At 35.9% G+C, this 25,982-nt stretch overlaps 4 protein-coding genes across 4 annotated transcripts; 1 reads left to right on the plus strand and 3 right to left on the minus strand.

Moving 5' to 3' along the window:
- Positions 1–9,973: 9,973 nt before the first annotated feature.
- On the minus strand, positions 9,974–12,271 carry LOC130623545 (heat shock cognate 71 kDa protein-like). The gene is made up of 3 exons (XM_057439037.1): positions 11,882–12,271; positions 11,356–11,775; positions 9,974–11,247 (listed from the first exon to the last, which is right to left on the minus strand). Exons 1-3 carry the CDS (start codon positions 12,185–12,187, stop codon positions 10,084–10,086), a joined length of 1,890 nt encoding a protein of 629 aa, XP_057295020.1. The 5' UTR covers positions 12,188–12,271; the 3' UTR covers positions 9,974–10,083.
- A 286-nt stretch (positions 12,272–12,557) lies between these two features.
- LOC130623543 (uncharacterized) lies at positions 12,558–15,275 on the plus strand. The gene is made up of 2 exons (XM_057439036.1): positions 12,558–13,103; positions 13,306–15,275. Exons 1-2 carry the CDS (start codon positions 13,031–13,033, stop codon positions 15,273–15,275), a joined length of 2,043 nt encoding a protein of 680 aa, XP_057295019.1. The 5' UTR covers positions 12,558–13,030.
- An 88-nt stretch (positions 15,276–15,363) lies between these two features.
- On the minus strand, positions 15,364–17,054 carry LOC130623245 (uncharacterized). Its single transcript, XM_057438718.1, has 2 exons — positions 15,546–17,054; positions 15,364–15,426 (listed from the first exon to the last, which is right to left on the minus strand). The coding sequence occupies exons 1-2, from the start codon at positions 17,052–17,054 to the stop codon at positions 15,364–15,366; spliced, it is 1,572 nt and encodes a 523-aa protein (XP_057294701.1).
- A 6,628-nt stretch (positions 17,055–23,682) lies between these two features.
- On the minus strand, positions 23,683–24,592 carry LOC130623246 (uncharacterized). The gene is made up of 2 exons (XM_057438719.1): positions 24,032–24,592; positions 23,683–23,829 (listed from the first exon to the last, which is right to left on the minus strand). The coding sequence occupies exons 1-2, from the start codon at positions 24,590–24,592 to the stop codon at positions 23,683–23,685; spliced, it is 708 nt and encodes a 235-aa protein (XP_057294702.1).
- Positions 24,593–25,982: the final 1,390 nt, after the last annotated feature.

Below are 25,982 nucleotides of genomic sequence, written 5' to 3' on the forward strand. Positions count from 1 at the left end.
TTACATTTTTTTATAAGAAAGTGAAGATTCAAAATGTATAATATGTATACATGTTATTCTTTTTAAAGCAAAAAAATAAAAAAGTAGAAGTCCTGTTCTTAAGCTTTAAACAAAACAACCGAAACCCCTGGAATTAACTACAGAAGACCAAGTTCACACAATGTAGTGGTGTTAATTAGGGTAAAAAAAATATTGTGTATAGTTAAAATATGCATAACATCAGAAAAAACACGCATCAGAAGGATTTACAAAAGCTGAGCAATACTCCTAGAGCATTTGCATAAAAAATTCCCCTACCTGAGCCTAAGAATGTTTATAACCGTTATGCTTAAAAAAAAGAAAGTTTATAGCACCCTTCTTACAGGATTACCTAAACAAACAGGTCCAATCTGAACTTTATGTTATAGTTTCACACAAATGTTGGTGGGGCGATATTTGCGCAGGGTCAAGCAAAAAATAAAATTAGCCAAAAACGTTTTAGTCACATAATTTACTTCTAAATTCCATGATGTGTTTATTCCTTTGTGATATTTTTGTAATTCCTTTGTAATATATACCACAAGGCAAATCAGACTTAGCTTAGTAACAAATATAGTCTTGTTGTTGGTTTTCTTACTTTCAAATAGAATAATGTGGTAATGACTTAAAACGTCTAGACATTTTTTCCTTTCGAGAAGAGTTTAAGCCTGGTTGTTATTGGCAGCTCAACTTTGTTACAAGTAACATATACACATCAAATTACAAATTAGCATATCAACCTCCTTTCCATTGATAGCATATATCAAATTTATCAACTTCATTCAAGTTCATTAAAAATACATTTACGGCTAATGATGCACCTTTTTTCGTATAGATTGCACCGAAAACTTTTAAATCGTGTAAAAGAGGTCTAATAAAAAATATGAATTGTGAATTGTGATGGTTTTCAATCAAAACTTAGAGTACAGACAATTCAAACTGCTAACAAAGAAAAGCTCAGGAAACAAGGCGGTTCTTGAGTGTGTAATGTAATCAGCGATGGACTGGTCGATGCCGTAGAACCTAAGGATTTTGAAATAAAATCACTCAAAGAAATCTGAAGAATGGATGTGCTATGATAAATATTCGCCTATATGTATACACACCATCCGGAAAATTTATCTGAGTTTGTCACTAACATATTGCCGCACGTAGTGTAGTGGGTTTGTCTGCAGCTCCCAGTTCTGGGGACTGCGGATCGAATCCCGCTCACTACTTGGCAGTATGTTAGTGATGAACAAAGTAGTTCTTCTTCAATATAAATCTGAAGAAATTGGTGCCTATCTTCAACGATTGGTTCAAACATGGAAAACAAAAGTTTGAAAACTGCCTGATTATATCAGCCAGTGAATCAATCAATATTTTTGGAAAGTTGTGCTCAAACAGCTTGAAGTTGAAGCATCGGTTAAATTTTAGTATCTGACATTTTCCCAGTAAAAGATGTATATAATTTTCACTAGTTATGCACTCACATGGTGGGTCAATGAAAATATTTTATTAAATTACGGTAGATTCTTTGTAGATCCTGTAGAATGGGGGTTTTTTGTTGCACGAAATCTCAGCACTTTAATGTATTTAAAGCCCACAGTTAAACATACTTGTTCAAGCTGCTTAAACAAGTATGTTTAACTTACTAATGCTGGCTTAAACAAAATATAGGCCACACGAGACTGCCATAGCCTAACCCGTTTATTAGTTTGCACTGAAGCACTAAGGCCTACTAAGATCCAGAAGACAACAAGAAGTAGCTATGTGAAAAGTGAAACCCAGAGAACTGCAGTTAATGTATTCAATTCACTCTCAAAAGTTCAAAATTGTATGTTCGGGTACATATGAAAGAAAAATCAATCTTTGAAATGTAATAAAAGTATTGGTTTAAGGATGATTAGTACAGTGCGCACAGATAACTTGAGTTGGATAAATAAGGGTATCCTATTTTTTACTCAACTGTAAAACGGTGTTATGTAGCTAAAGAACTTCTGTGAATTATGTAACAACGATGTTTCACAATAAAGCTCTAAGCATCTCTGAGCATATTTTGGGAAACTTAGGATATAAATATTTCAATGTTTTTTTCATGCCCCCTTAGCGGGATATCGCCACTAAGATTCGGACCCCTTCCCCCCTCTTTTAGCGGATTTCCGTCCGTGAAATATACACATTCGGGTAAATCTTGGAAGGCTCAGGGGTGTGTTTTGTAGATAAAAGTTATCGGAATTGATGACAAGAGGAATTATGCTCACGAACGACGAGGAATTTTACGGCCACAAACAAATTTTTGAAATTTCTTAATCCTTAGCAGATTTTTTTTTAAACTTTAGACCCCCTCCCCCCTTAGCGGCGATATCCCGCTAACGGAGCCCAAAAAAAATTTTCGAAGGCCCCTGTTAGGATTATATACTTGTTTTCGTACAAGTTGGAGGGGCACCTGTTAGTTTCCTGGTCGGTTCAGGTTACATCAATTTTGTGCATGCTAAACAAGCTTTGAGTGCTCAACATTCGCACAATTATATGCAAAGGCACACCATAAATAATGCACACAATTTTTCTGAATATTCATTAGCGTAGTAAACTAAATTAACGCACTAAAACTGCTTTGCTTCGGTCTGCTGGGTTGGCACAAATTAAAGGCACAGTTGTTTGACTTCATGCAACTATAACTAAAATTAGACACACAGAAAATCTTGTAACTAGCTAGTTATAGCTAACCTTTCAACTTTTATTTGCCAGGTATACACACGCTAGCCTAGTTAACTAAGCTTTCTTCTTCGAGTTGATAAAATGAGTTTCTCTCAAACTAAATTTTTCCCACCTTAACTACTTCGATTTCCCAGTGGTAAGAAAAATTACGCTGGTTCTTTGGCTAGACACACGCCAGTACACCCTCCATTTTAGGAACTGTATATTCGTACGCACTTTAATAAGACATAAAGTGCGTATTAATAGTGCGTAATAATACGTAGAAAAAAGGAAAAAGAATCCTAACCCTAACCCTAAAGCACTTTACGTACGAATAGCGGATGAACATATACGTACTCAAAAATGGGCAAAAGTGCGTACGTATATACACTACGTCCATTTTAACCACGCGGAGTCCTTTGAAAACAATTTCCCTGATATTCGGACACTGTGCTAAAGTCCAACTTGCCATTCCGCCATTTCTTTGTCATATAGCGGATGAATATATATCTTATTTTAACCGCAATAGCTTCCCAAGATGGCGGACGCTTTTCCGTAACGGAATTTTAGTGCTGTTGTTGGTGAATTTAAAATTATGATAACGCAACGAGTTGCTGAGATAGTATCAAGATAGTTATTTTCAATAATAGTACTAGCTGGGCGAATAATGGGGGGAATAGCGATTCCATCGGAAATTCAAGACCTGCAACTGCAGCAGACGAAGTGATGGGCCAAGGCCTACCATCGACATCAACGGAAGTTCCGTGTGTAAAGTGAAGAAAATTATTCCGTACGGCGAGAGGTGCTCTACAACATCAGAGACAATGTAAAGTAATTATGTCAAGAGTCGATCTTCTGCCTGCAGAAGAAGAGGTTCCTATGCATGAAAATTCTAACAACAATGCAACAGAAGTAACAACTCCTGAACAGTTTTACTGGGGTGAAGTGAAGGGAAGTGATTTTACAAAACTGATTGATTCCTGCTATGAAAAAATCGTTTTCTGGGGAAAAAATCTTTTCATGCTCCCAAGTGGAGGCGCTGGCAAAGACTTTACCCGGGAAATAACTAGATTGCTTAATGCTTGGGTAGAAGATAGCCCGCTGGGATCGATATCTATAAAGGCGATTCACATCATGCCAGCCCTTTTACTCCAAAAACCAAGCAAAACCTCCAAAACCAGAGACCATGTAAAAGCTCTGGAAAGAAGACTGCGTTTATGGCATAGAGGGGATATTAATGCGTTGGTGAATGAGGCAGAAACACTACAATCAAGACTGCCAAAAATTATGGAGAAGAAAACAATTGAAACAATCTCAAGACAGTTTAAGGAGAAAATGGAAAGAGGTGATGTGCATGGCGCAATCAAATTGCTTACAAACAATATGAGTGGATGAGTGCTTCCATTAGACGATGCGACAATTGCAACACTGAAGGAGAAGCATCCCAAAGGACAAAATACTAATGATTACAATCTACTGCATGGCCCTGTTCAACGCATCAATCCGATGATATTTGATGCTATTGATGAGCAAATGGTACTAAAATCTGCATTGGCAACACAAGGTGGTTCGGGTCCTTCTGGTTTTGATGCTGATGGATGGAGAAGGCCGCTGACATCGAAAATGTATGGAGAGTGTGGCAAGGATTTACGATCGTCCATTACAAATGTCACAAAGAAAATTTGCACCCAACAAATAAATGATCAATCGTTGCAGGGTTTTCTAGCTGCAAGGTTAGTACCACTTGATAAGAAACCAGGAGTCCGACCCATTGGGGTCGGGGAAGTGCTAAGGCGGATCTGTGGAAAGTTGGTTATGTCAATTGTTAAAGGAGATGTTATCATATCGGGGAGCAGGGAGCAGATGTGTTCTGGTCAAAAAGGAGGAAGTGAGGCTGCAATCCACTCGATGAGGAAAGCATTTGAAAGTGAAGGAGCTGAGGCGGTGATACTAGTAGATGCCGCTAATGCTTTCAATAACATTAATCGGAAAGCTCTACTTCACAATGTGCAAATATTGTGTCCAGAGTTCTCAAATTATGTCGTCAATTGTTATCGTGTGCCTGCCAGATTGTTTGTCATTGGTGGAATTGAACTTCGCTCTAATGAAGGGACCACTCAAGGAGACCCAATTGGCATAGCAGTTTATGCTATTGGAATTACACCACTCCTTAACATCATGTTGTCAACAATTGCTGATGTTCCAGATCAAATGGCAGCATTTGCGGACGATATTACATCAACAGGAAAATTGCAATCATTGAAGCAATGGTGGACCAATATTACAACAATCGGTCCACACTTTGGATACTTTCCCCAGCCAATGAAATCATGGCTAATTGTAAAAGAGGAACACTTTGATCTTGCCAAAACAGTGTTTGAAGGCACAAATATACAAATATCCAAAGATGGTGAGAGACATCTTGGCGCCGTTATTGGAAGTAAAACAGCCAAAGATCAATACTGTCAAACACTGGTCTGATGAATTGACCTTGCTGACACAGATTGCAGTCACCCAGCCACAGGCGGCATATGCATGTTATGTGAGTGGCTTTCAGCATCGCTACTCATACTTCATTCGAACGATACCTCAAATGGAAGATTACCTCCAACCAATTGAAGATATTTTGAGACATCAATTTATACCAGCCATCACTGGTGGGAAAGTCATAAACGACACAGAAAGAGATCTTCTGTCCCTCCCGCCTCGGATGGGCGGACTTGGTCTTAAAAATGTCTGTGAAATTGCACCGATCGAGCACGAGAATTCAAAGCAGTTTACATTTAAACTTCAGAATCAGATACTTGGCACCACTGAAAATGGGGAAATAAAATCAATTGCAATGTTTAAAAGTGAGAAGAACCAACGAAATAAAGAGAAACTGGTGCGAGTCAGAGCCGAGTTGAATGAAGATCAAAAGAGAAAGAACGACTCCAATTGCCTAGTCGGTTCTTCAATCTGGCTAACAAATCTTCCAATCAAAGAGCTTGCGTACGATCTCAACAAAGAGCAGTTCCAGGATGCACTGCGTATTCGATATAACTGGACCCTACCTCGATTACCCACTGAATGTATCTGTGGAAGCAGTTTTGATGTTTCACATGCGCTGTCCTGTAAGAAAGGAGGGTTTGTGACATTAAGACATAATGAGATTCGCGACATAACAGCAAAGCTAATTGATGAGGTATGTGTCAATGTTCGAAGCGAACCAAGCTTGATGGCTCTAGATGGCGAGCAGTTTCAATATCGTACTGCTAATCGCAGCAGAGAAGCACGTTTGGACATCAGTGCTACTGGGTTCTGGACTCCTGGGCAAAGAGCATTTTTCGATATAAGGGTCTTTGACCTAAGTGCTCGAAGATACAGGGGTCTGGAGCTCAGCAAGTGCTTCAAAAGGAATGAAGATGAAAAGAAACGCCATTATAATGAGCGAGTAAACACCGTAGAATATGGGACCTTCAGTCCCCTTGTCTTCTCAACAAATGGAGGAATGGGTCGTGAGTGTGGAGCGTTTTACAAACGACTATCAGAGATGATTGCTGAAAAGCGGGATGTCACAGTTCAACAATCGACCAACTTCATAAGGTCGAAGATCTCATTCAGTTTGTTAAGATCAACTTTACTATGCATCAGAGGCGCACGCTCATTGTGGGGTAGGGATCCTGCAACAATCAATGACATTGAACTCTCCAATTCTCTTTCAAGGATTGTAGGCAGCGATTAATCAATAATCTATTCTGTGAAGAGATTTTAAAATTCAAAAACAATCAAAACACTCGAACAATCAGATTAAATAGACAGTAGTACAGTACTAAAAAAAAAATTATTGCTAAGAAATATAAAGAGCTGAATATATATCTTATTGCGGAAGCGCAAATTAGTGTGGAGGATAAATAAAAAAATACCTTCCTTCAGTGAAGGCATAAAATTGATACAAACACATATCATAACATTATGATTAGAATTTTCAACACAGACACACCGAAAAGTCACGTGGTTGCCGACGTCAGAAATTTTTGCTTCTCCAACATAGATCATGTTATATGCCATTGGAAAGATAATTCCACACTGATTACACTAGTCGTTAGCCCGTGGAAAAATCCACGGCTTCGCCCGTTCTTTTTATACCGCATTGCGTGCGTCTCGCTACCTGCGCAGCTAAGCTACCATTTTGCGTGACAGACAGACAGACGTATACGGGTATTATAATATTACGGAAGCCCATTAGTGCCATTAATTTTGCTTCACATATGTCACCCTAAGTGGAGCAGAGAAATATTTTAATTTTTTATTTGTATGCCCAACCTAGAACAAAACAAAACAAGAGCAGAAACAAACAGCAGAAAAATAACGCATTCTTCACTTATGAATTCATAACATGAGCAGTTAAAAGTTCAACATATGCCTTACCTATAAATTCATAACAGGAGCAGCGAAAATTTTAACGCATGCTTCACTTATGAATTCATAACGGGAGCATCGCTAAAATGCATTTTGGCTGCCCCACTTAGACTGCAGCATTGCTACCATTATTGTTGTAAAAACCACGTGAAGTTTTTTATGATTGTTAATTAAAGGATGAACCAGATGTATGTAAATACAAAGAGCGCGCTAAACGCTAGACCGTTCCCGCTATGGATGTTGTTTATGCCTTGAGACGCAAAGGAAGAACTCTTTACGGAATCGAAGGTTAAACTTTGTTATTGCTCAACAAAAACGACTATTTCATGACCACAAATCTTTTAAAACATTATTTTGTGCACACTTCTACTCTATCAGCTTGACACAATGGGTAAAGCCTTGTCACAGTTACCGTAATGCTTCGAATAAACGCCTCCTTCTATTAAACGCCCCCTCGAATAGACGCCCCTCCTTTTCAGTCATTCATTCGCCCCTCCCCCAAAAGGGGCGTTTATTTGAGGCAATAGTGAAAGTATACTTACTTACTTACTTTTTCCTAAATCTTAGTTATAAGGTTGGAAATTTAGCTTTTCGCTTTTGAAGTATATTCAGTAAAACATATGAATATCTTTTATTTTCTGTTGTGAAGATATATATTATAGGTATCCTTGAAAACTGCAAAAAAACAAAGTGTAAAAAATTTAATAAACGCCCCCTCTTTTAAGCGCTCCCCTCGAATAGACGCCCCCAAAAATGTCAAAAAAATTAATAAACCAAGCGTTTATTCGAAGCACTACGGTACATTTGTTACATACTATACTAATGTCATAAATGATAAGGACTAAAATTTTTTGAAAGACTTGTTATTTTGTCTAGGCGCATTTCCGTCAAAAGCTGGTTAAGTTAAATGTAAGCAACAGTATGGTCCAAACAGTTTTGTTTTCAACAAGTAAAGCTAATAATGCCTATGAAAATTGTAGGTATCCATAAGGGGGGGGAGAAATTTGAACGTAGTGGCTAGTGTTGTTAAGAAAATTGTTTAGAAGTTTTTTGTTCACTTCAGGTAACTTGTACTGAGTCCAAGACAATGTTTTTTTAAGGATGTGTGGTCTTAAAAAAACAGTTTGTGTTTGGTTGACGTTGGTTTACCTTCCAACTGTGTTGTGACTTCAGAACTGCGGCAGCAATTTAAAATTTGACATGACACACGCACTGTGTGTTAAGTAGGCACTATTGTTGCGCAGTGTTGTTTAAGCAGTGCACAGAATTGTAAAGCAGTTCACAGTGCTGTAAAAGAAGTGAACAGTGTTGTATGAGAAGTGAACAATGTTGTATGAGAAGTTAACAGTGTTGTATAGGCAGTGCACAGTGTTGTGTAAGAAGTATGCAGTGTTGTATGAAAAGTAAGCGGTGTTGTGTAAGAAGTGCAGTGCTGTATAAGAAGTGAGGAGTGTTGCATAAGAAGTGCGCAGTGTTGCATAAACAATGCACAGTGTTGTATAAGCACTGCGCAATGTTGTATTAGAAGTGCAGTGTTGCATAAGAAGTGTTGTATAAGAAGTGTGCAGTTTTGTATATGAACGGCGCAGTGTTGTATGAGAGATGAACAGTGTTGTATAAGAAGTGCGCAGTGTTGTATAAGAAGTGCGGTGTTGTATAAACAGTGCGCGGTGTTGTGTGCTTTTTCCATGACTGGATTTTTATTCAGGGGATCTAATTGTAACCGATGTTAAGGATTGTGGTTTACCATTTAAATTTCCTCATAGAATGCTATTGGAATTACAGGATGTTTTTAAAGTATTTAATACAGTGAAACCTCCCTAAAACGGACACAATATCATGACTTCTTAAAAATTACCCGCTATGAAGAGGTGTCTACTACGTAGAGGATCCTTTGAATATCTGATAATTGTTTCAATACCGGCTCTGTGGTATAGTGCAATCGACCGCAAAGTGTGTCAAGAGGAGACAATGTTGTAAATTTGCTGCCTTTTGTCAGTTTTTTTATTAAAAAGGCACACCCAAAACAAAAAAAGGGGTCGGGTAAGTGATATATACGAGTTGTATATTATTGGTATTACTAAACGAAGGTGTTGCTAGTAATGTTGTATACATATTGATAACAACTGGTATACTTCAAAATCTTCATGAATATTGTATGGTTGAGAAGCCTGCATGTTGTTCAAAACAATGATATTCAAATTATTGACTAACATTTTCATCATCTTTTTGACATCTCTTTCTATCTTGTCGATACTTTGTCACGTTAGAGAATCTTTGAAATAAGATTTTTTTTTATAAGAAAGAAGAATATTTTTAAAAAAATACAAAAGAAAGTTGAAAAAGAAAACCGAATAAAGTTCTTATTGAACTTTTAATGAAAATGAAGAAATTGTTATAACAGACAAGCTTTCATACCTTGGTCAATGACTGTGTTTTTCAAAAAGGTAAACTGCTTGTTTCTCGGATAAAGTTATTACAGGGGAAATTATATTACACTTCTCAGTGATTAGGTTAAGGTTGTTAAGGATGCCAAAGTAAAAAATGAGCATACAGTTTAAAATAATATTGTTTAACTTTTTTAAAAAACTCTTCCTGTTTTTGATGACCATCGTAAGATATTAAATGTTGTCTTTGTTTGACATCACGTTAATGTCATATTATATATATTAAAAAAACCTGAGATCTAACAAGTATCTTTGTAAAATCGCAATTTTTCTGTCCATGTTTACACGGATTTCTATCTAGTCTGGAAATTCCATCCAATTTTCGCTATGTGTTTTTGATATAACATAAAGCCGGCAGCAAACAATCAAACATCTTCGTCCAACATTCGCGGCCGGCCTGAAAACTTGTTAAAAAGTAAGAAATATGGTTCTGTTATGTTATATTAGTTATGTTCAATTATTTATTTGTTTAAAAAAATTACAATATCGAAACAAAATATACTTTAAAATTATATATGAAATACTAAATTGTTATATTTTAATCGACTTCTTCCACAGTCGGTCCTTGTTGTGCGCCAGCACTTTCATTTCCAGGCTGATGAAGTTTTGTCATAATCGGTTGGCAGATTTGTTCCAGTTCGGATTTTTTAGATTCATATTCATACTTTTCTGCTTGTTGGTTTGAATCCAACCAATTGATTACTTCGTCACATTTTTTAATAATCACTTCTTTGTCGTCTTCAGATAATTTATCTTTAACGTTGGCATCGTTCACTGTATTCTTCATTTGATAAGCGTAACTTTCTAAGATGTTTTTTACTTCGACTCTCTCCTTTTGCTTGTCGTCTTCGTCTTTATACTTTTCTGCTTCTGCTACCATACGATCTACTTCAGCTTGCGATAATCGTCCTTTATCGTTTTTAATCGTTATTTTGGAGTCTATTCCAGTACTTTTATCTTTGGCAACAACATTTAAGATGCCATTTGCGTCAACATCAAATGTGACTTCAATCTGTGGAACGCCTCTTGGAGCAGGTGGAATGCCAGATAGTTCAAATTTTCCGAGTAAGTGATTATCTTTAGTCATTGCCCGTTCTCCTTCGTAAACTTGAATGGAAACACCTGGTTGATTATCCGAGTATGTGGTGAACACTTGAGTTCTCTTTGTTGGAATCGTGGTGTTTCGTTTGATGATAGGTGTCATTACACCTCCTGCAGTTTCAATACCAAGAGACAGTGGAGCGACATCGAGTAACAGTAAGTCTTGTACTGCTTCGTTTTTATCTCCCTTCAAGATGGCGGCTTGAATCGCAGCTCCGTACGCAACAGCTTCGTCTGGATTCACTGAATTGCAAAGCTCCTTTCCATTAAAGAAATTGCTCAACATTTCTTTAACTTTCGGTATTCTTGTGGAACCTCCAACTAAAACGATTTCATCGATTTGTGATTTTTGAAGTTTTGCATCAGTTAACGCTTTTTGCACAGGTTCCAATGTCTTTTTAAATAACTCTCCATTGATTTCTTCAAACTTGGCTTTTGTGATGGACGTGAAGAAATCGATACCTTCATACAAGGAATCGATTTCGATGTTTGCTTGAGTCGACGACGACAATGTTCTTTTAGCTCTTTCGCAAGCCGTTCGTAACCGTCTTACTGCTCGTTTGTTTCCGCTGATATCTTTTCTGTTCTTTCGTTGAAACTCCTTAAAAACAACAAGATGTCCAGTTTTATATGTGCTTCATTAACTGTTTAAATTCCATCAGGATAATAGAGATGATAATGAAAAATAATAAAGATTGGGAAGGCTTACCTTAATGAAATAATTAACGAGATTATTATCAAAATCTTCGCCACCAAGATGCGTGTCTCCCGCCGTTGATTTAACTTCGAATATTCCACCATCAATGCTTAATATTGAAACATCAAATGTTCCTCCACCCAAATCAAATATTAAAACATGTTGTTCTTTGCTATTTGAACTTTTATCCAAACCATAAGCAATAGCTGCTGCTGTGGGTTCATTGATAACTCGCAAAACGTTTAATCCTGCAATAACTCCAGCGTCTTTCGTTGCTTGTCTTTGAGAGTCGTTAAAGTAAGCTGGTACTGTGATAACAGCCTCTGTAACTTTTTCTCCAAGAAAGTTTTCTGCTGTTTCTTTCATTTTTGTCAATACCATGGCAGAAACTTCTTCTGGGAAAAACTCTTTGTCTTCGTTTTTGTATTGAACCTAAGAAAAAAGTTATGAAATGTATTTGTCAATTTTATTGAACGCTTAAATATGTTGACTGTAAGACTAGAACTATGTTGTGAGTTAATTTGAATGGAATTCCTACCTTTATTTTTGGTTTTCCATTTCGATTAACAACTGCGAATGGCCAATGGATCTTGTCTTGTTGAACAGTCGAGTCATCAAACTTTCTACCTATCAACCTTTTAGCGTCGAATACAGTATTTGAAGGGTTCATCGCTACTTGATTTTTTGCTGCGTCTCCAATTAGTCGTTCGTTCTCGTTGAATGCGACATAACTCGGTGTGGTTCGATTACCAGCATCGTTGGCGATGATTTCAACTTTACCGTGTTGAAAAACTCCAACGCAGGAGTAAGTTGTACCAAGATCGATACCAATTGCTTTCGCCATCTTTATTTTTCTGGAGTAGTAGTAGTATTCGTATCTTTTAATTTATACTTTATTTTCTTGTTTCTACTTCTTGTTAATTTGGCATCTTTAACTTTGAAAGGGTTTTTTATATTCTTTTCTAAGAACTGTCTAGAACGCTAAATCTCGTTGCAAATTTTCGCGGGAATTTTCTAGAATATACTCTGCCTTTTGATTGGTTATGAATCTGCCATTTTGAATAATTAAAAAAAATAATAACGAATAATTAATAAGAAGCTTCTAGAATGTTTAATGAAAACAAATTTTCTAGAAACGCAACTCAGTGTTTATAAAGATGTTATTTAAACTTTTAATTGCTAAAAAAGAGTAGATTTATAAAACTTATGTTTCGTAGTTTTTATTTGGTTTGTACAAGTATGTAGATTATGTAAGAAAGTGTGAAAACTTACAAATTACTACAGAACTGAATACTCCTTTTTATAAATTATTGCGCAATATTCAGCCTCATCATGAAAAAGAGGCAGCCGTTGCTGCAAATCTTTTATATTTTATTATCTCTTACGATACGGGGACATTGAAAAATCACGCGCAACGAATAATGGAGAATTAATTATCTCAATAATAATTTCCCGTAATTTTTCGTATTTTGTGATGACTATTTGATTACCTCCATAATTGTATGCACGTATTTTATGATAAACATTGCTAATTACCATTTTACGAATTTTTTTCAAGAGAGAAGACGTACTATCAAACTTGATTACTTTTAAAACTTAAAACTTCAATAAAACTGCTATTTTAATAGCAACAACTTTCTACACAGACTCAGTAGTTTGTGTAAAAACTCAAGAACAGTTTATTATAATGGAAAACAATGACGGAGACCATGAAATGATAGTAGAAGACTTCAACGAACTATTTGAAGAAAAGTCAGTAGGTAAACACGTTAATATTAAAATTTTAATGGTATACGAGAAAGGGGAGATTCACCAAACTGTGCACACTGATATTATATATTTTGTCAGCAGATAGGTGATTAATATACATCAAATTTTGTACAAAATTTAAAAACTACCACAGCACACCATAATATATATAATAGTTTATCCTCTACTTAGTTTTCTCTTGATTTTATTTAGCTCATGAAAGTATCATATTAACAGAAGATGACATTAGTGACCCACATATTCATATAGATTTTGAAAAACTTTCAAATTACAAAGTCGAACATTTAAAAAGATGGCTGGTATTCCGAGGAGACACACTTCAAGGTATTACAACTTTGAAAGAACCTCAAGTTCGTGTTATGAGCTATTTCGAAAATAAAACTGAAGCCAAAATTGTAGATCCTACACCTGATAAAATCTGGCTACGTAAAAAAGCAGAAAAAATGGGAGTTATTTTGAAACCGCTGTGGAAAGAGGGAATGCTTCCATCAGTCCCTTTGAAACTCAAAGCTGATATGTCAAAACCAACTGATTTAACAGGTTGGTCGAAATCCTTGAAAGGAATGCCAAATTTTACAGTTGAACATATTCAAAATTATCATGAACATGTCAATGAAACATTTTGTAAAAATTCAACAAAAATAAAGAAACATTTTATACGTGGCGAACAATTCCTCGAAGAGAAGTTCTTAGATACTGATACAATATATGTTAAAGAAGATGAAACAATATTTTGTTTAAAGGGTGTAGCTGCAGCTAGTTTGAAAAAAGCAAATAGATGGGTTTTTTTAGCCATAGAGAAAAAAACCTCCAATATTGAGTTTGCGAACTGTCAGTGTCCAGCTGGACGTTGTGGGACATGTTCTCATGCATATGCTATGATGAAACTTTTAGCAAAGTGGGTAGTAGATGGCCTATCTATGGTACCGGCAACTAAAGCATGTACTTCAAAGCCCTGCGTGTGGAATGTTCCGCAGTCCAGAGGTAGAATAGAAAAGGTTCCTATCATGGAAATGATGATCAAGTCTCCTCCATCGAAAAAAACTAAAAAAACTGACAATGTTCAAGACAAAAAGGGTATTGTTTCATCTCTTTACGAACCTCGAATAGTTAAAAACACTTTAAAAGATGATATCAATTTTCTCATAAGACATATGGAACATAAAACACCAACAAATATATGTGCAACCAAATTACTTAATCCCAATCCAGTTCATCACAGACAGACACAATTTGGAACTTTACCATCAGGTTCGTACCTCTCATATCAGTGTTCAGTTATGCCACCTGATTTTACAGTATACTGTAGCATTGACAGATCAGATGGAAAAGAGTACCCATTGTATCAAAGATATCCACAATTTCCATTCCAATCATTGGAAAATGTTATAGACACTTTTACTAAGGATATTCATATTGTTGAAATAAAGAAAAACAATATTTTAGAAAATTTAAAATCCCACTCCGAAGATGTTAACTTGATTGAAACGAGTACAAGAAATCAAGCTGATGATCCGACCTGGTTTTTATACCGCAAGAACAGATTTACAGCATCTTTATGTAACAAATTGGGTAAAACTGGACGAAAAACTGAAAAATCTTCGAAGACATTAGCCCATAACATTGTGACAGGGAGTAAAAAAAATGTGAACAGGATTATGAAAATGAAAATGGAGTACGGTCGATTTTACGAACCCATAGCAATCCAACATTATGAGCGATATATGAAGTTGAAGAATTTTAACATAACTGTAGAACAATCAGGTTTAGTCATTGATCCGATCAATTTTGTGTTGGGTGCTACACCTGATGGTAAAGTTATATGTGATGGATGTTTTGGTATATTGGAGGTGAAATGCAGCGAACAGTACAGGGATGTTGATCCAAAAACAATTTGCCACATTTCACCAAACCCGTGTATAGTTTACAACAAAGAAAACAATCAAATTACTATAAATAAAAACCACACGTATTATGACCAAGTACAAATGCAACTTGCTATAACAACACGCACATGGTGTGACTTCGTATTTTATACATCGAAAGGATTAGCCATTGACAGAGTTCCCTTTGACACAGAATATTGGGATACATTGCAGCACCGAATCTTGAAATTTTATTTTACGTACATGTTACCCGAAATTGTGGAATTAGAGGAATGAACCTATCTAGATATTTTTATATACTTTATATATAAATATAAATAAGTACTTGAAACATATCATAACCTTGTAAAATATGAAATATACTTCAAAGTGATATTTTTTGCAAGGATTGATTTTTACGAGTTTGCAACATTACCACAAAAATAAGCTATAGAAAAAATCATCTCCTTGAGGTATATCTCATAATGTGTGTGTAGCAGTAAAAAACTTTTTAGATATTTTTATGCATATAATTGTAAAGATTTTCTTTTTCTAAACATTCTATACCTTTAAAATTGGTTCTTGAAAATTTGCTAACATTGCACAAACAGTGATGATCTGGTTAAGAGAACCTAGCATGTTAACAGGAATAACTCGATCAAATATGTGAAAAGTTTTCAATCTCTGTATCATTCTTTCGACATGTATTCTTTCAGCGGCAATTTGTTGACTTTGAATAACTTCGCTTTCACTGAACTGATCTCGTCCTCTCAAAAAACATGGTATTATCAGCTCCACACCGATTGGATTCACATATTCTGCTATCAAAAAACCTCGATCTGCCATGATCGCATCACCAGGCTCCCAGAGTTCTGGGTATAATATTCCACTTTTCACTACTATATTTTTATCAGATATGCTCCCAGGGAAGGCTGAGGATATAAAAGTGAAGCCACCCCCTGGTGCAATTCCAACCAGAACTTTTACTGTAGTGTGACTTTTGTAATCTGAATACATCAATTTATGGACAACAAGTGAAGCAGGCACTGCAATTTTGAATTCGACACAGTCTATAATGCACCGTACATTTGGAAATTTTTCCATCATTGATTTTGGCATTACATCTTTTACCTGCTGTCGGGTAGGCCATATGCATATTGATCCAAATTTAACGTACATATAATTTATCCAAGTCAACACTGTATTGGTGACTGTAGCTTCAGAAACTTGAAAGATATAAGATAAATGAAAAATATCGAAGTTTCTTCTAATGCGTACCAGGGTCAACAAAAAACTTTCTAAAGGGGATAGCATTCGGGGTCTCCCTCTCTGTGAATCACCTTTGACCTGTTGGTTGTTGTATAATACCACATTTTCTCCATTGTCACCAGTGTTCAAAAATATTAGTATGCCTTTGAAAACTTTAACATTTGGTAAACCAGTGTAGTGGTTACATGCTCCGTCTGACAAAAGCACATGTTCAACAAATTTACATTTTGTAGTTACAGTTCTGTGCAACAAATTATTTTTAAGTTGTTCATTTTCTTTCTGCAATGCTTCGATTTTGCTTTGTGAGTCAAAAAAACTTTCTTCTGTTTGGCTTGACATATCACAACTAACATCTGGCATATCTATCATAAATGACTCTGTCGGAGGTTCATAATCTGACACTGTGTTTCTAAATTTTTTGCGGGGAGAGGGTCTGTTGACAGGAGGTTTCCGTTTACTTCCCTGCTGTTCTACCATGGCTTCAAACAGCATAGGTTTTGCTCCTTTTTTTAATTTCCTTAATGTGCCACCAGGAGGACGAATTATATCAGATTTCTCAAAATGTTTCTCGCACAAAACAGTATAATTAGTAACTCTAAAGTTGTCTTTTCCATCAACTCTTTTTATACGATTACACCACACTTTTCTAAGACTGGGATCTTTCGGAAACTGGAAGAAACTCAAAGCACTTGTGATACGTTCACCCTCGAATTCAACCAAACCTCTACTATCACATCCCCAGGCAGCACACTGCTTTCCAAGACTTGGTTTTTTATGTTTACCTTTTTTCGATACACTGTCCGCCATAGCGATTTTTTTATTTATGAAGAACTGGAGCAACGGCTGCCTCGTTTCCGTGAGACGGCAATTACGTCATTATGAATTTATAAAAAGGAGTATAAAATAGTGCGCTGATAAATGATAGCATGGTAACATGGTTTTAAGTCAGTGTTAGAAGTGTCCTTACACACACAAAAAAAAGTTTGTTATATGTTATAAAGGATAAGAAGTTCCTCATCAAGTCTAACGGTTTTTTATCCCATTCTTGTTAACAGAGCTCTTTAATGAATGGTTTAATCCGTGTCTGTAAAAAGCATTGTTTACAAAAACCAGCTTTTTCTACAAACTTTGTTTATCTCCCCGTACACGGCTATTTTTGAAATAATGTATTGATGTGAAAAGTGATATTAATATCCGATATCCAATACTTTAAACGAGAGGCAAACAAAAAATTATTTCGTGACAGTCATAAAATAAATTTTAAGCGAGAAAAAAAAACATACATTTCTAAATCCTTAAATTTTAAGATAACTCCTATAATAACAAAAAAATAACTATATTTCACGACTAAGTATCTATATATCTTCCTAACAACAATTTTACAGAATCTTTATGGCTGTATGGGGTCAAATAAGTATGTCTTGAATGTGCTTTAATTTCGATAGGCACCCGGTCAAATTTTTGGCGATTAACCTAATAATTTATAAGTATTCTTGGACAAACTCTATTTCCACAAACAGACTGTAAATTAGCCAATTAATCAGTGGTGGAAACTCAAAGATTCTTATATGATTCTTCTTAAGTCAACACAATCCTGTTCCTAGAAACCTTTTCTGACTTGTTGATGTCAAAGACGGCGTGTATTAAAATATCATCCACGTTTTTGATACTCTTTAAACTGTTTAAGCGATCCCTTTAAAGTTCTGACTGTAAGCACTGGCTACTTCCGCCCAATTATCTTCCCCCACCCCCGCAGGAGTTATTGAACATAGTAACCTTCCCAGAGCATTTTCGCTGTTTTTGTCATATATTGATTTTCGAACGGAAAAACGTTCGGGTTTCTTTTTGTCGGAAATTTTTCCGTCAGAAATTTGTGTCCGCCGAAAGTTTTTTTGTCCGAAAATTTTGGTTTTTCAAATTTTATTTTAAAAAAGGACCAGCGCATAGAAATTATATATATGGTGATCAGAAAATCAATAAAAAATGCAGTTTTTGAACTTATTTTTTCGTTATTTCCACATTCAGTTGAGCTTTATCCATTTCTAGCCTTCTTTTTGTGTTATTTTCCATAATCATTACTTTTGAAATTTGGTTAACATTCGTTCAAAAGACTTACTCCTACTTTATTTCACTTTAAAAACTTTGTCCAAAAATTTTTCCGCTGAAATAAAAAAATTGTATCTGAAAGTTTTTCCGCCGAAGTTTTACCGCCGAAAATTTTCGTTCTTAATATATTGTGCATCATTTCGCAACCTTCGTGGCTGTGTAGCACTTATACGCAACGGCAAAATATGTAGCTGTTTGTAAAAATATTAAAAGTTACACCAACGCCATTTCCTCTTTACTTTCAACAGGAGAGTACCGTAGTGCTTCAATTATATGTTTTCGCCCTCTATTAAACGCCTCCCCCGTTCCCTTTTTATTAATATTTTTCAATAAATGACCTGCCACAATAAAAGCCTATTTCAACTTATGAAAGGGTTTTTAATTCGAAACTTAAGATGCAAATATTGATATTAATCAACAATGATCTTCATAAAGAAATCTCTTCTCGCCTTCGAGATTGTCAGAAAGAGAAAAAAAGCTCAGGTGACTAGCCAGTCCAGTACAAGTTTTTAATACAGCTGTCATGACAGCTGTATTAAAAACTTGTACTGACGTCAGGTCATACACATTGTGATTCCAATATTATGTGCGCAAAAAATATGTATTCCATTGAAAGGGGAAAGAAATATTACCAGAGTTTTATTCTTTTAAAGGCTATCCACCCCTCTCACAGGATCTACGCCATTCGTCCCTCCCCATTGCATTGAAATGCCATTTAACTTAATATGGCATACATGATGGCTTTTCATTAAAATGTTACCGCGACATTGATTTAGATGACAGTATCTCCATGAAATTAGGCGGTCTTTCATACGGCCGCCCTATCCATTTACTAAACTCCGCAGTAAGATGGACGATAACAGGGGTAATGACCTATCATTGAAAGTAGAACTTAATTTACCGCAGGCTTGTGTCTAGCTGTAACCCCAAGGATAAGTCGAGCGACCACCTTAGTAAATATTTAGCGCCCCTGCTATTAATAAAAATCTGGTCTGTTAAATATTGTTCTAAACGTGAATATGCATAAAGGGAAGGATACAGAGCGATAACACTTTCTCTTCAATTATCTATTTTCATTTATCGAAACTAAAAAACATATGCGCATTTGGTAAACTCAGTTTATTTCGCGTTTGCTGATAGGTTTTATCATGAACGATTACTAAAATTAATTACCGATAATTTTGAAGGAGTTTCTTCTTGCTTGTAGGACTTTCGAATATATTTTTTAAAATTGCTGACTATAGCTATCATTTTGATCACACACACTGCTAATATGTTATGATATTACCAAGCAATTCTAATGTAGAGGAAGAAGATTTGGTTGAATATTCTTGCAGTAAGTCATTCACAAATAGAGAACTATGCTTTATCTAGAAGTGTCTGTGTTTATAATTTGGCTTACAAAAGCCATCGATAGATATCTGATATCGATCTTCAAAACGTTATTTCAAAGAAATATCCTCATTCCCAGGGTTTGTTGCTTAATGCGCTAGCGCTTATTTCTCGATCAAAAAAACAAGAACGCCTATGATATGATATGATTAATTTATTTATAGTTGACAAGTTTGCAAGAAAATGAAGCTTTAAAGTCAACTTTAAAAACATTAAAAATAATAAATAACTAAATATAAAAAATCTATAAAGAATACCGCATATACAATTTTTTTTAAATATTTTAAATAATTTGTCAAAGGATAGACAATTTAGTGGTGGTTCCAGGAACTCAGTCAAACTTCCCGGGCAGGGAGTGGAGAGAAAATAATGTGCAACCAAATAACAAGGCTAGAATATCGTTATACGATAGCACCCAACTTAAACCGACCGCAAGACATGTTTAACTGAGTTCCCGTTCCACAACTGACAAAGGAAGACAACGGGGAAACTAAAGAAAACCTAATTCAGGTATAAAAGTTTTGCATATTCTGAAAGGACAATGGTTTGGAATCCGGTTTCTTATTTTGTTTCTAAACTCAATTAAAGTACCAGCGTTCCGATACTCGTTAGGCAAAGAGTTCCAAAGCTTTAACCCAACATTAGACAGTGTTTCGATCCCATATCTCACTGAAAATATTTTGTTACTCTTGAGTTTGTCCTTCCTCAAATTATACACTGGTTCAGTAAACATAAAAAGTTCATTCAACATTTCTGGACCTGTTTTTGTTTTAGCTTTATACAGCTCGGTAACAAGGATGCGTAGGTTCGTTTGGTGAATTGCAACGCTCCCATTCTTCGATAAAAGCTCTTCAAATGAAGATTGATAGTCTTGATTGATAATTCTTAGTGCTCTTTCATGTATATGGTTTATCCTATTGTTTAATTTACGACTGTGAAACATCCATACTAATGGACAGTACGAAAAATGACTAGTGACAAAAGCATTAATAATCAGCTTTTGCCTCGTCTAATGTCATTAAGGAAGATAACCTAGTCGCCGCCCAGTCATGCTAGAAGCCCCACAATCCCTCACAAAAATTGTGAGACTGCCTCCTTTACCCCGGCAAGAATGTTGAAATCACCTCATGTCTCTCCGTGTGAATTGTGAATGCCAACATTGCTTGTTGCGGTGTAGTAGGAAAGGGAGAGGGGTGAAAGGCACTGAATTGTTCATATTGCAGGTTTCAAATCAGATGTATAATTCATAACGATGCCCGACCCTAGGACCAGTTTAGGACACGGAACTTGGTACTAATGCTCCGCTTAAACTTTGTGCGGAGCAAAATTAAAAACAAAAATGGTGAAGAAAATCGTATAAGACTGGAATCGCTGCTTTCTTCACACCTCTCTTTCCTTCTTATTCCATAAATTCCTACTGATTTTTGTTGAATTGGCTGTAGTTAGTTACTTTTACGAAAATAGTTTTTAAGCTTTAAGGCTGGTGATTACGGGATAAGCCGTGGTGGAAGTATAACCAAACTATGCCATTATAGCTAGCAAGCTGAATATTATTAGCTAGCTGGCTAACTAGCTGAATAGCTATAGTAAGCTAGTGGAATAGCCAGCTTAATAGCTGTAGCTAGCTAGGTTAAAGTTGAAAAATCTCTGTCTCTATTTGACATCGCAACAGATACTTGTGTGCAAAGAAAGTAGCTAGCTATATATAAGAAGTGTGGTTGTGGCTAGTGTGTGCTGCCCTTCACACACTAGCCACTACCCCTAAGTTGTCATTACATTGTCAACCTTTTTTTACTAAATAATGTCATGCAGTAGCTGCAACTTTGTGTGGTCATCCTGTGCCAGTATATAAAGCATATAATTTTGCAGACAAAGAAAGACTAAGAGGACGCCGATAAGCCGGAAACGCCTGCAATTAAATTAGGGGTTGTCCTCCGAAGCCACCCGCACTTTCCCAAACTGGCTCGGAGCACTCCTGAAATCCAATTCCTTGTAACATAACCATACGGACACGGTAGTTGGAAGAAGGCACTTGAAGAGAAAGAAATTTAGCTATAGCTATATAAGTTATTTAATTGGTATGATTCAGAAGTGAAAACGACACAAAGTAGTGGTAGAAAATGTATTCTTAAATAGTTTGCAGTTATGTTTTTGGGGTATGGGTTGAGGTGCTAGGGCTTCGTTAAAAATTAAGTACTGAAATAAATTACTGACATTGTAACAGACTAGACAATTGACAAATTACTGACATTGTAACAGACAAGACAATTCGCACTACATGCTTTAGACAACGGACTCTTGAATCTTGACACTACATGTCTATTATGGTGAGTGTTTATCGTAACAGTTGGCACACGGGCTTCTTTTTACTGCACCATATGGCCACTGGCTTCTTTTAGACATTTTGACAACGGACTCATGACACTTGACACATGTCTTACTATGGTGAGTGTTTATCGTAACAGTTAACACATGGGCTTCTTTTTGCTGCACCATATGGCCACTGGCTTCTTTTAGACATTTTGACAACGAACTCATGACACTACATGTCTATTATGGTGAGGTTTTTATCGTAACGATTGGCCCACGGGCTTCTTTTTCCTGCACCATATGGCCACTGGCTTCTTTTGACATTTTGACAACCGACTTTTGACAGTACAGTACAGTCCAGATGTAAGCGTACGCGTACGCTCAACTTGCAAAAATAATTGCTTTCATTAAAAAAAACAATAGGATAGCGAGTTCCTTTCAAATTGCGCGAAAATAATTGCTTCGTGTTAAAAACAAAAGCATAGCAAGAAACATTGTTTAAAAACAATACTCTGCGCGAGAAAAAATTAAACGCGAAGGCCATTGAATTTTAATTTTTTTTAACAACGAAACTAATTATAGTAACGCGATTTTAATCTGATATATTTAAAAAACACAAGCTCTTTTAAAAAACAACAAATCCAATGATCTAAATATTTTAAAAAAACTAATGCTACTTTTAAAACTTTTAGTAATATTTCTTTATCGTCGAAATATATTTTTTAACATGCGAAGCTTTTAAAAGTTCTTTTTATAAAAAGCATTCGCCGTTTTTCGTTTTTAAACTTTTATAATACGATCTAAAAAAACATTTCTATCGCCGTTTTTCGTTTTTAAACTTTTAAAATGCGATCTAAAAAAAACATTTCTATCGCCGTTTTTCGATTTTAAACTTTTAAAATGCGATCTAAAAAAACATTTCTATCGCCGTTTTTCGTTTTTAAACTTTTAAAATGCGATCTAAAAAAAACATTTCTATCGCCGTTTTTCGTTTTTAAACTTTTAAAATGCGATCTAAAAAAAACATTTCTATCGCCGTTTTTCGTTTTTAAACTTTTAAAATGCGATCTAAAAAAACATTTCTATCGCCGTTTTTCGTTTTTAAACTTTTAAAATGCAATCTAAAAAAACATTTCTATTAAAATTAAAGTTTCAATTTTTGTTAAAATATAATAATTTCTATCGCTTAAAAGCTTTATTTCACCCGCGCAACCAACAATGCCTTCTCGCTAGTTTATTTAGTTTCCACGCAAAACTTTTGTTTAATAAAAATATTAAACAATGGCTCTTCGTGTCACATTGATGGAGTTGATAACATTTGCAATATGCTATTGGGAATAGTTATGTTAACACTATTTAACAATAGTTACGCGCAGTTATAATAAGCTATTTTTTCTTCAATAATCCTTTGTTTATTACGCGCAAGTTAATGACTTACAAGACTCGCAAGTTAATTAATAAGAACAAAAGACAAACAACTACCGCCTCCGAGAAAAAGGTGTGAAACTTGAGCGTACGCGTACGCTTATATCTGGACTGTACTGTACATGACAATTAATGACAATTAAACGTTTGTCTCATTATAACAGACTGACATGAAATGACACGCTCTATACTTACAAAATACTTAATTAACTCTATCACTGTCGACAAAATAGAAATCTGCACCTAAACCGGCTGACGAAGGAAGCCCAGCACCCCCAAATTTCCCCAAATTGAAAAACCAAGAGTTGACTAATATGTAGTCTTCTATAAGTACGACATTAGCTACATACTATGATTTAACACAACACGTAATCGTAAATAAATATCTGCAACTAATAAACTGCTGTCATATTGGAAAATATACAAAGAATAGTGAAACATTTACAGTATCCTTACAGACGTTTGAAACTCAAAATTGTATATGTTAGGGGATTGTAAACCTACATACTATATATACTCAGTTAAGTTAAGTTAAACTCAGCTTAAAGCACAGACTTAATGTCCCAGATTTTTGTCAGTCCATTTAACTCTGCTATGCGAGTAGACCATTCTTTCAAAGCGTTGTCTGACAGGTGAATATACCTTCCGTAGCAATCACTACTCCAGCGTCCAATAATCTTAATAGCGGAATCGGGTATCCCGCAGGAAGCTGCAGCCGAAGCACCACCAATGCGAAAACTATGCGTGTTAATGTTAATATTGTTAGGCAAGCTTATTGTAAGAAATGAAGAAACAAACTTCCGGGTAACAAACTTTCCGTCACTAAACGTGAACCAGGGCCCTAGTTTGGTTCCTCTGAATGCTAGGTAATTTTGAATGGCTTTGTAAGGACAAAGAGAGCCTCCAATTTTTGCTAAGCGAATCTTGCACCCTAGCCTAAACGGATCTGTTTTAGAGGACTTGAGGTTAATTACAGCATTTGAACCACACGTGGAAAAGGATATGTCAGCAGGTGTGAGGTGAGTTTCTGTATCAAAAGTAGACGTGGTGGGGCAAACATACTCTGACACCCTTAACAGGCCAAAAAATGCCACAGAGTTTTTTATAAACATTATCATTTTTCGCAGATCAGCTGGTGTAATTGGTAGTCTCTGAGAAGCAGAATTTGGATGAAATCTTCTAATGCCACGCAAAACATAGTACAGGGACCCATGTGGGCTATCTTCGTGTCAAAGCCACGTATTACACTCTCGTACTGAACCCCACAAAGATAGACTTTAATAGTGGCAAATTTGACGCGTCTTCCCAAATATGTCACAAACAGTTGAAGTGTTGATTCTGTCAGAGGAAAGGTAGGTACAGATGTAGCTTCACAAAAAATTTTAAAGGAGAGATATCCTGACCGATATGTTGCCCTGGTGTTTGTTGAAATGGACGAGTTTAAATAATGACTTAAATCTCTTTGAAGAGTTGTAGTATCGATGAAGGAATTGGTGTTGGATCTGCTTCGGCTTCTGGGCATAGACGTTTGAAGTGTTGTACCTGCAATCGAGACAAAAGATCTGCATAAGTATTGTGCTGGCCTTTAATGTGGTGTACCAGGAGGTTTATATTGTGTTCTGCTATGTAGAAAAATAAAAAACGTACAAGATGCATGATGTTTGGACAACAACACGACCCAGAGGACCACACATGAACAATAGCCAAATTATCTGTGTATAACACTAATTGCTTGTTTTTCCATGCCTCGCCCCAAGAAAAAACTGCTACAACTATGGCCAATAACTCAATGAAGGTGATACTATACTTATGAATAAGGTTTAAGGCAATTGAAAACCATGCACCAGAAAAAATCCTCCTATGCCTACTCCAGAAGCATCAGTAAAAAGATTTATGGAAGAGGAGTCTAATGTTTCAGTGTGGATAATAGCGATGCCATTCCAAGTGAGAAGAAACTCACACCACCATTGAATATCCTTGCGAGACTCTGTTGTAAGAGAAATATGATGGTGCAAGGAACGAACTGTAGTGGAGAGATCAATAAGACGTCGTAAGAACATTCGACCACATTTCACAACCTTACACGCAAAAGACAAAGACCCTATGAGAGATAACAGTTCTCTCTTTGTGCATTTCTTCTTCCCTAACCAATTATGAAGTGAAGATAGTAATTCAGTGAACTTATCTTGTGGGAGACGAACAACAAAATTTACTGTGTCTATTTCAATGCCCAGGTATGTAATTACTTTGCAGGGGCCTACCATCTTATCTGGAGCCAACGGAACACCAAGCAAGTCAAAAACGTCCTTAATCAACTTTACTATAGCCTGACATATATTTTTAGACAGGGCAGCTGTGATGAAATCATCTAAATAATGTAAGAGATTTTTGACAAAATAAATCCACAATAATATCCACTCTAGAATATTAGCGAAGTTGTTAAAGATGAAAGGAGAGGAACGCCCACCAAAAGGAAGAACTACGTCAAAAAAGTATCTTCCC

This window comes from Hydractinia symbiolongicarpus, chromosome 13, assembly GCF_029227915.1.
Source record: "Hydractinia symbiolongicarpus strain clone_291-10 chromosome 13, HSymV2.1, whole genome shotgun sequence".
Classification (NCBI taxonomy): Eukaryota; Metazoa; Cnidaria; class Hydrozoa; order Anthoathecata; family Hydractiniidae; genus Hydractinia; species Hydractinia symbiolongicarpus.

Coding starts and splice junctions, on each gene's coding strand:
- LOC130623543 (XM_057439036.1), top strand. CDS start 13,031: ATGGAAAACAATGACGGAGACCATGAAATGATAGTAGAAGACTTCAAC. Junction 13,104..13,305: donor ATTTGAAGAAAAGTCAGTAG/GTAAACACGTTA, acceptor GATTTTATTTAG/CTCATGAAAGTATCATATTA.
- LOC130623545 (XM_057439037.1), bottom strand. CDS start 12,187: ATGGCGAAAGCAATTGGTATCGATCTTGGTACAACTTACTCCTGCGTT. Junction 11,776..11,881: donor ATGGAAAACCAAAAATAAAG/GTAGGAATTCCA, acceptor CTTTTTTCTTAG/GTTCAATACAAAAACGAAGA. Junction 11,248..11,355: donor TCGTTAATTATTTCATTAAG/GTAAGCCTTCCC, acceptor GTTGTTTTTAAG/GAGTTTCAACGAAAGAACAG.
- LOC130623246 (XM_057438719.1), bottom strand. CDS start 24,592: ATGTTTATAAAAAACTCTGTGGCATTTTTTGGCCTGTTAAGGGTGTCA. Junction 23,830..24,031: donor AAATCTGGGACATTAAGTCT/GTGCTTTAAGCT, acceptor GTTAAATCATAG/TATGTAGCTAATGTCGTACT.
- LOC130623245 (XM_057438718.1), bottom strand. CDS start 17,054: ATGGCGGACAGTGTATCGAAAAAAGGTAAACATAAAAAACCAAGTCTT. Junction 15,427..15,545: donor TTCAAGAACCAATTTTAAAG/GTATAGAATGTT, acceptor TTTTTTCTATAG/CTTATTTTTGTGGTAATGTT.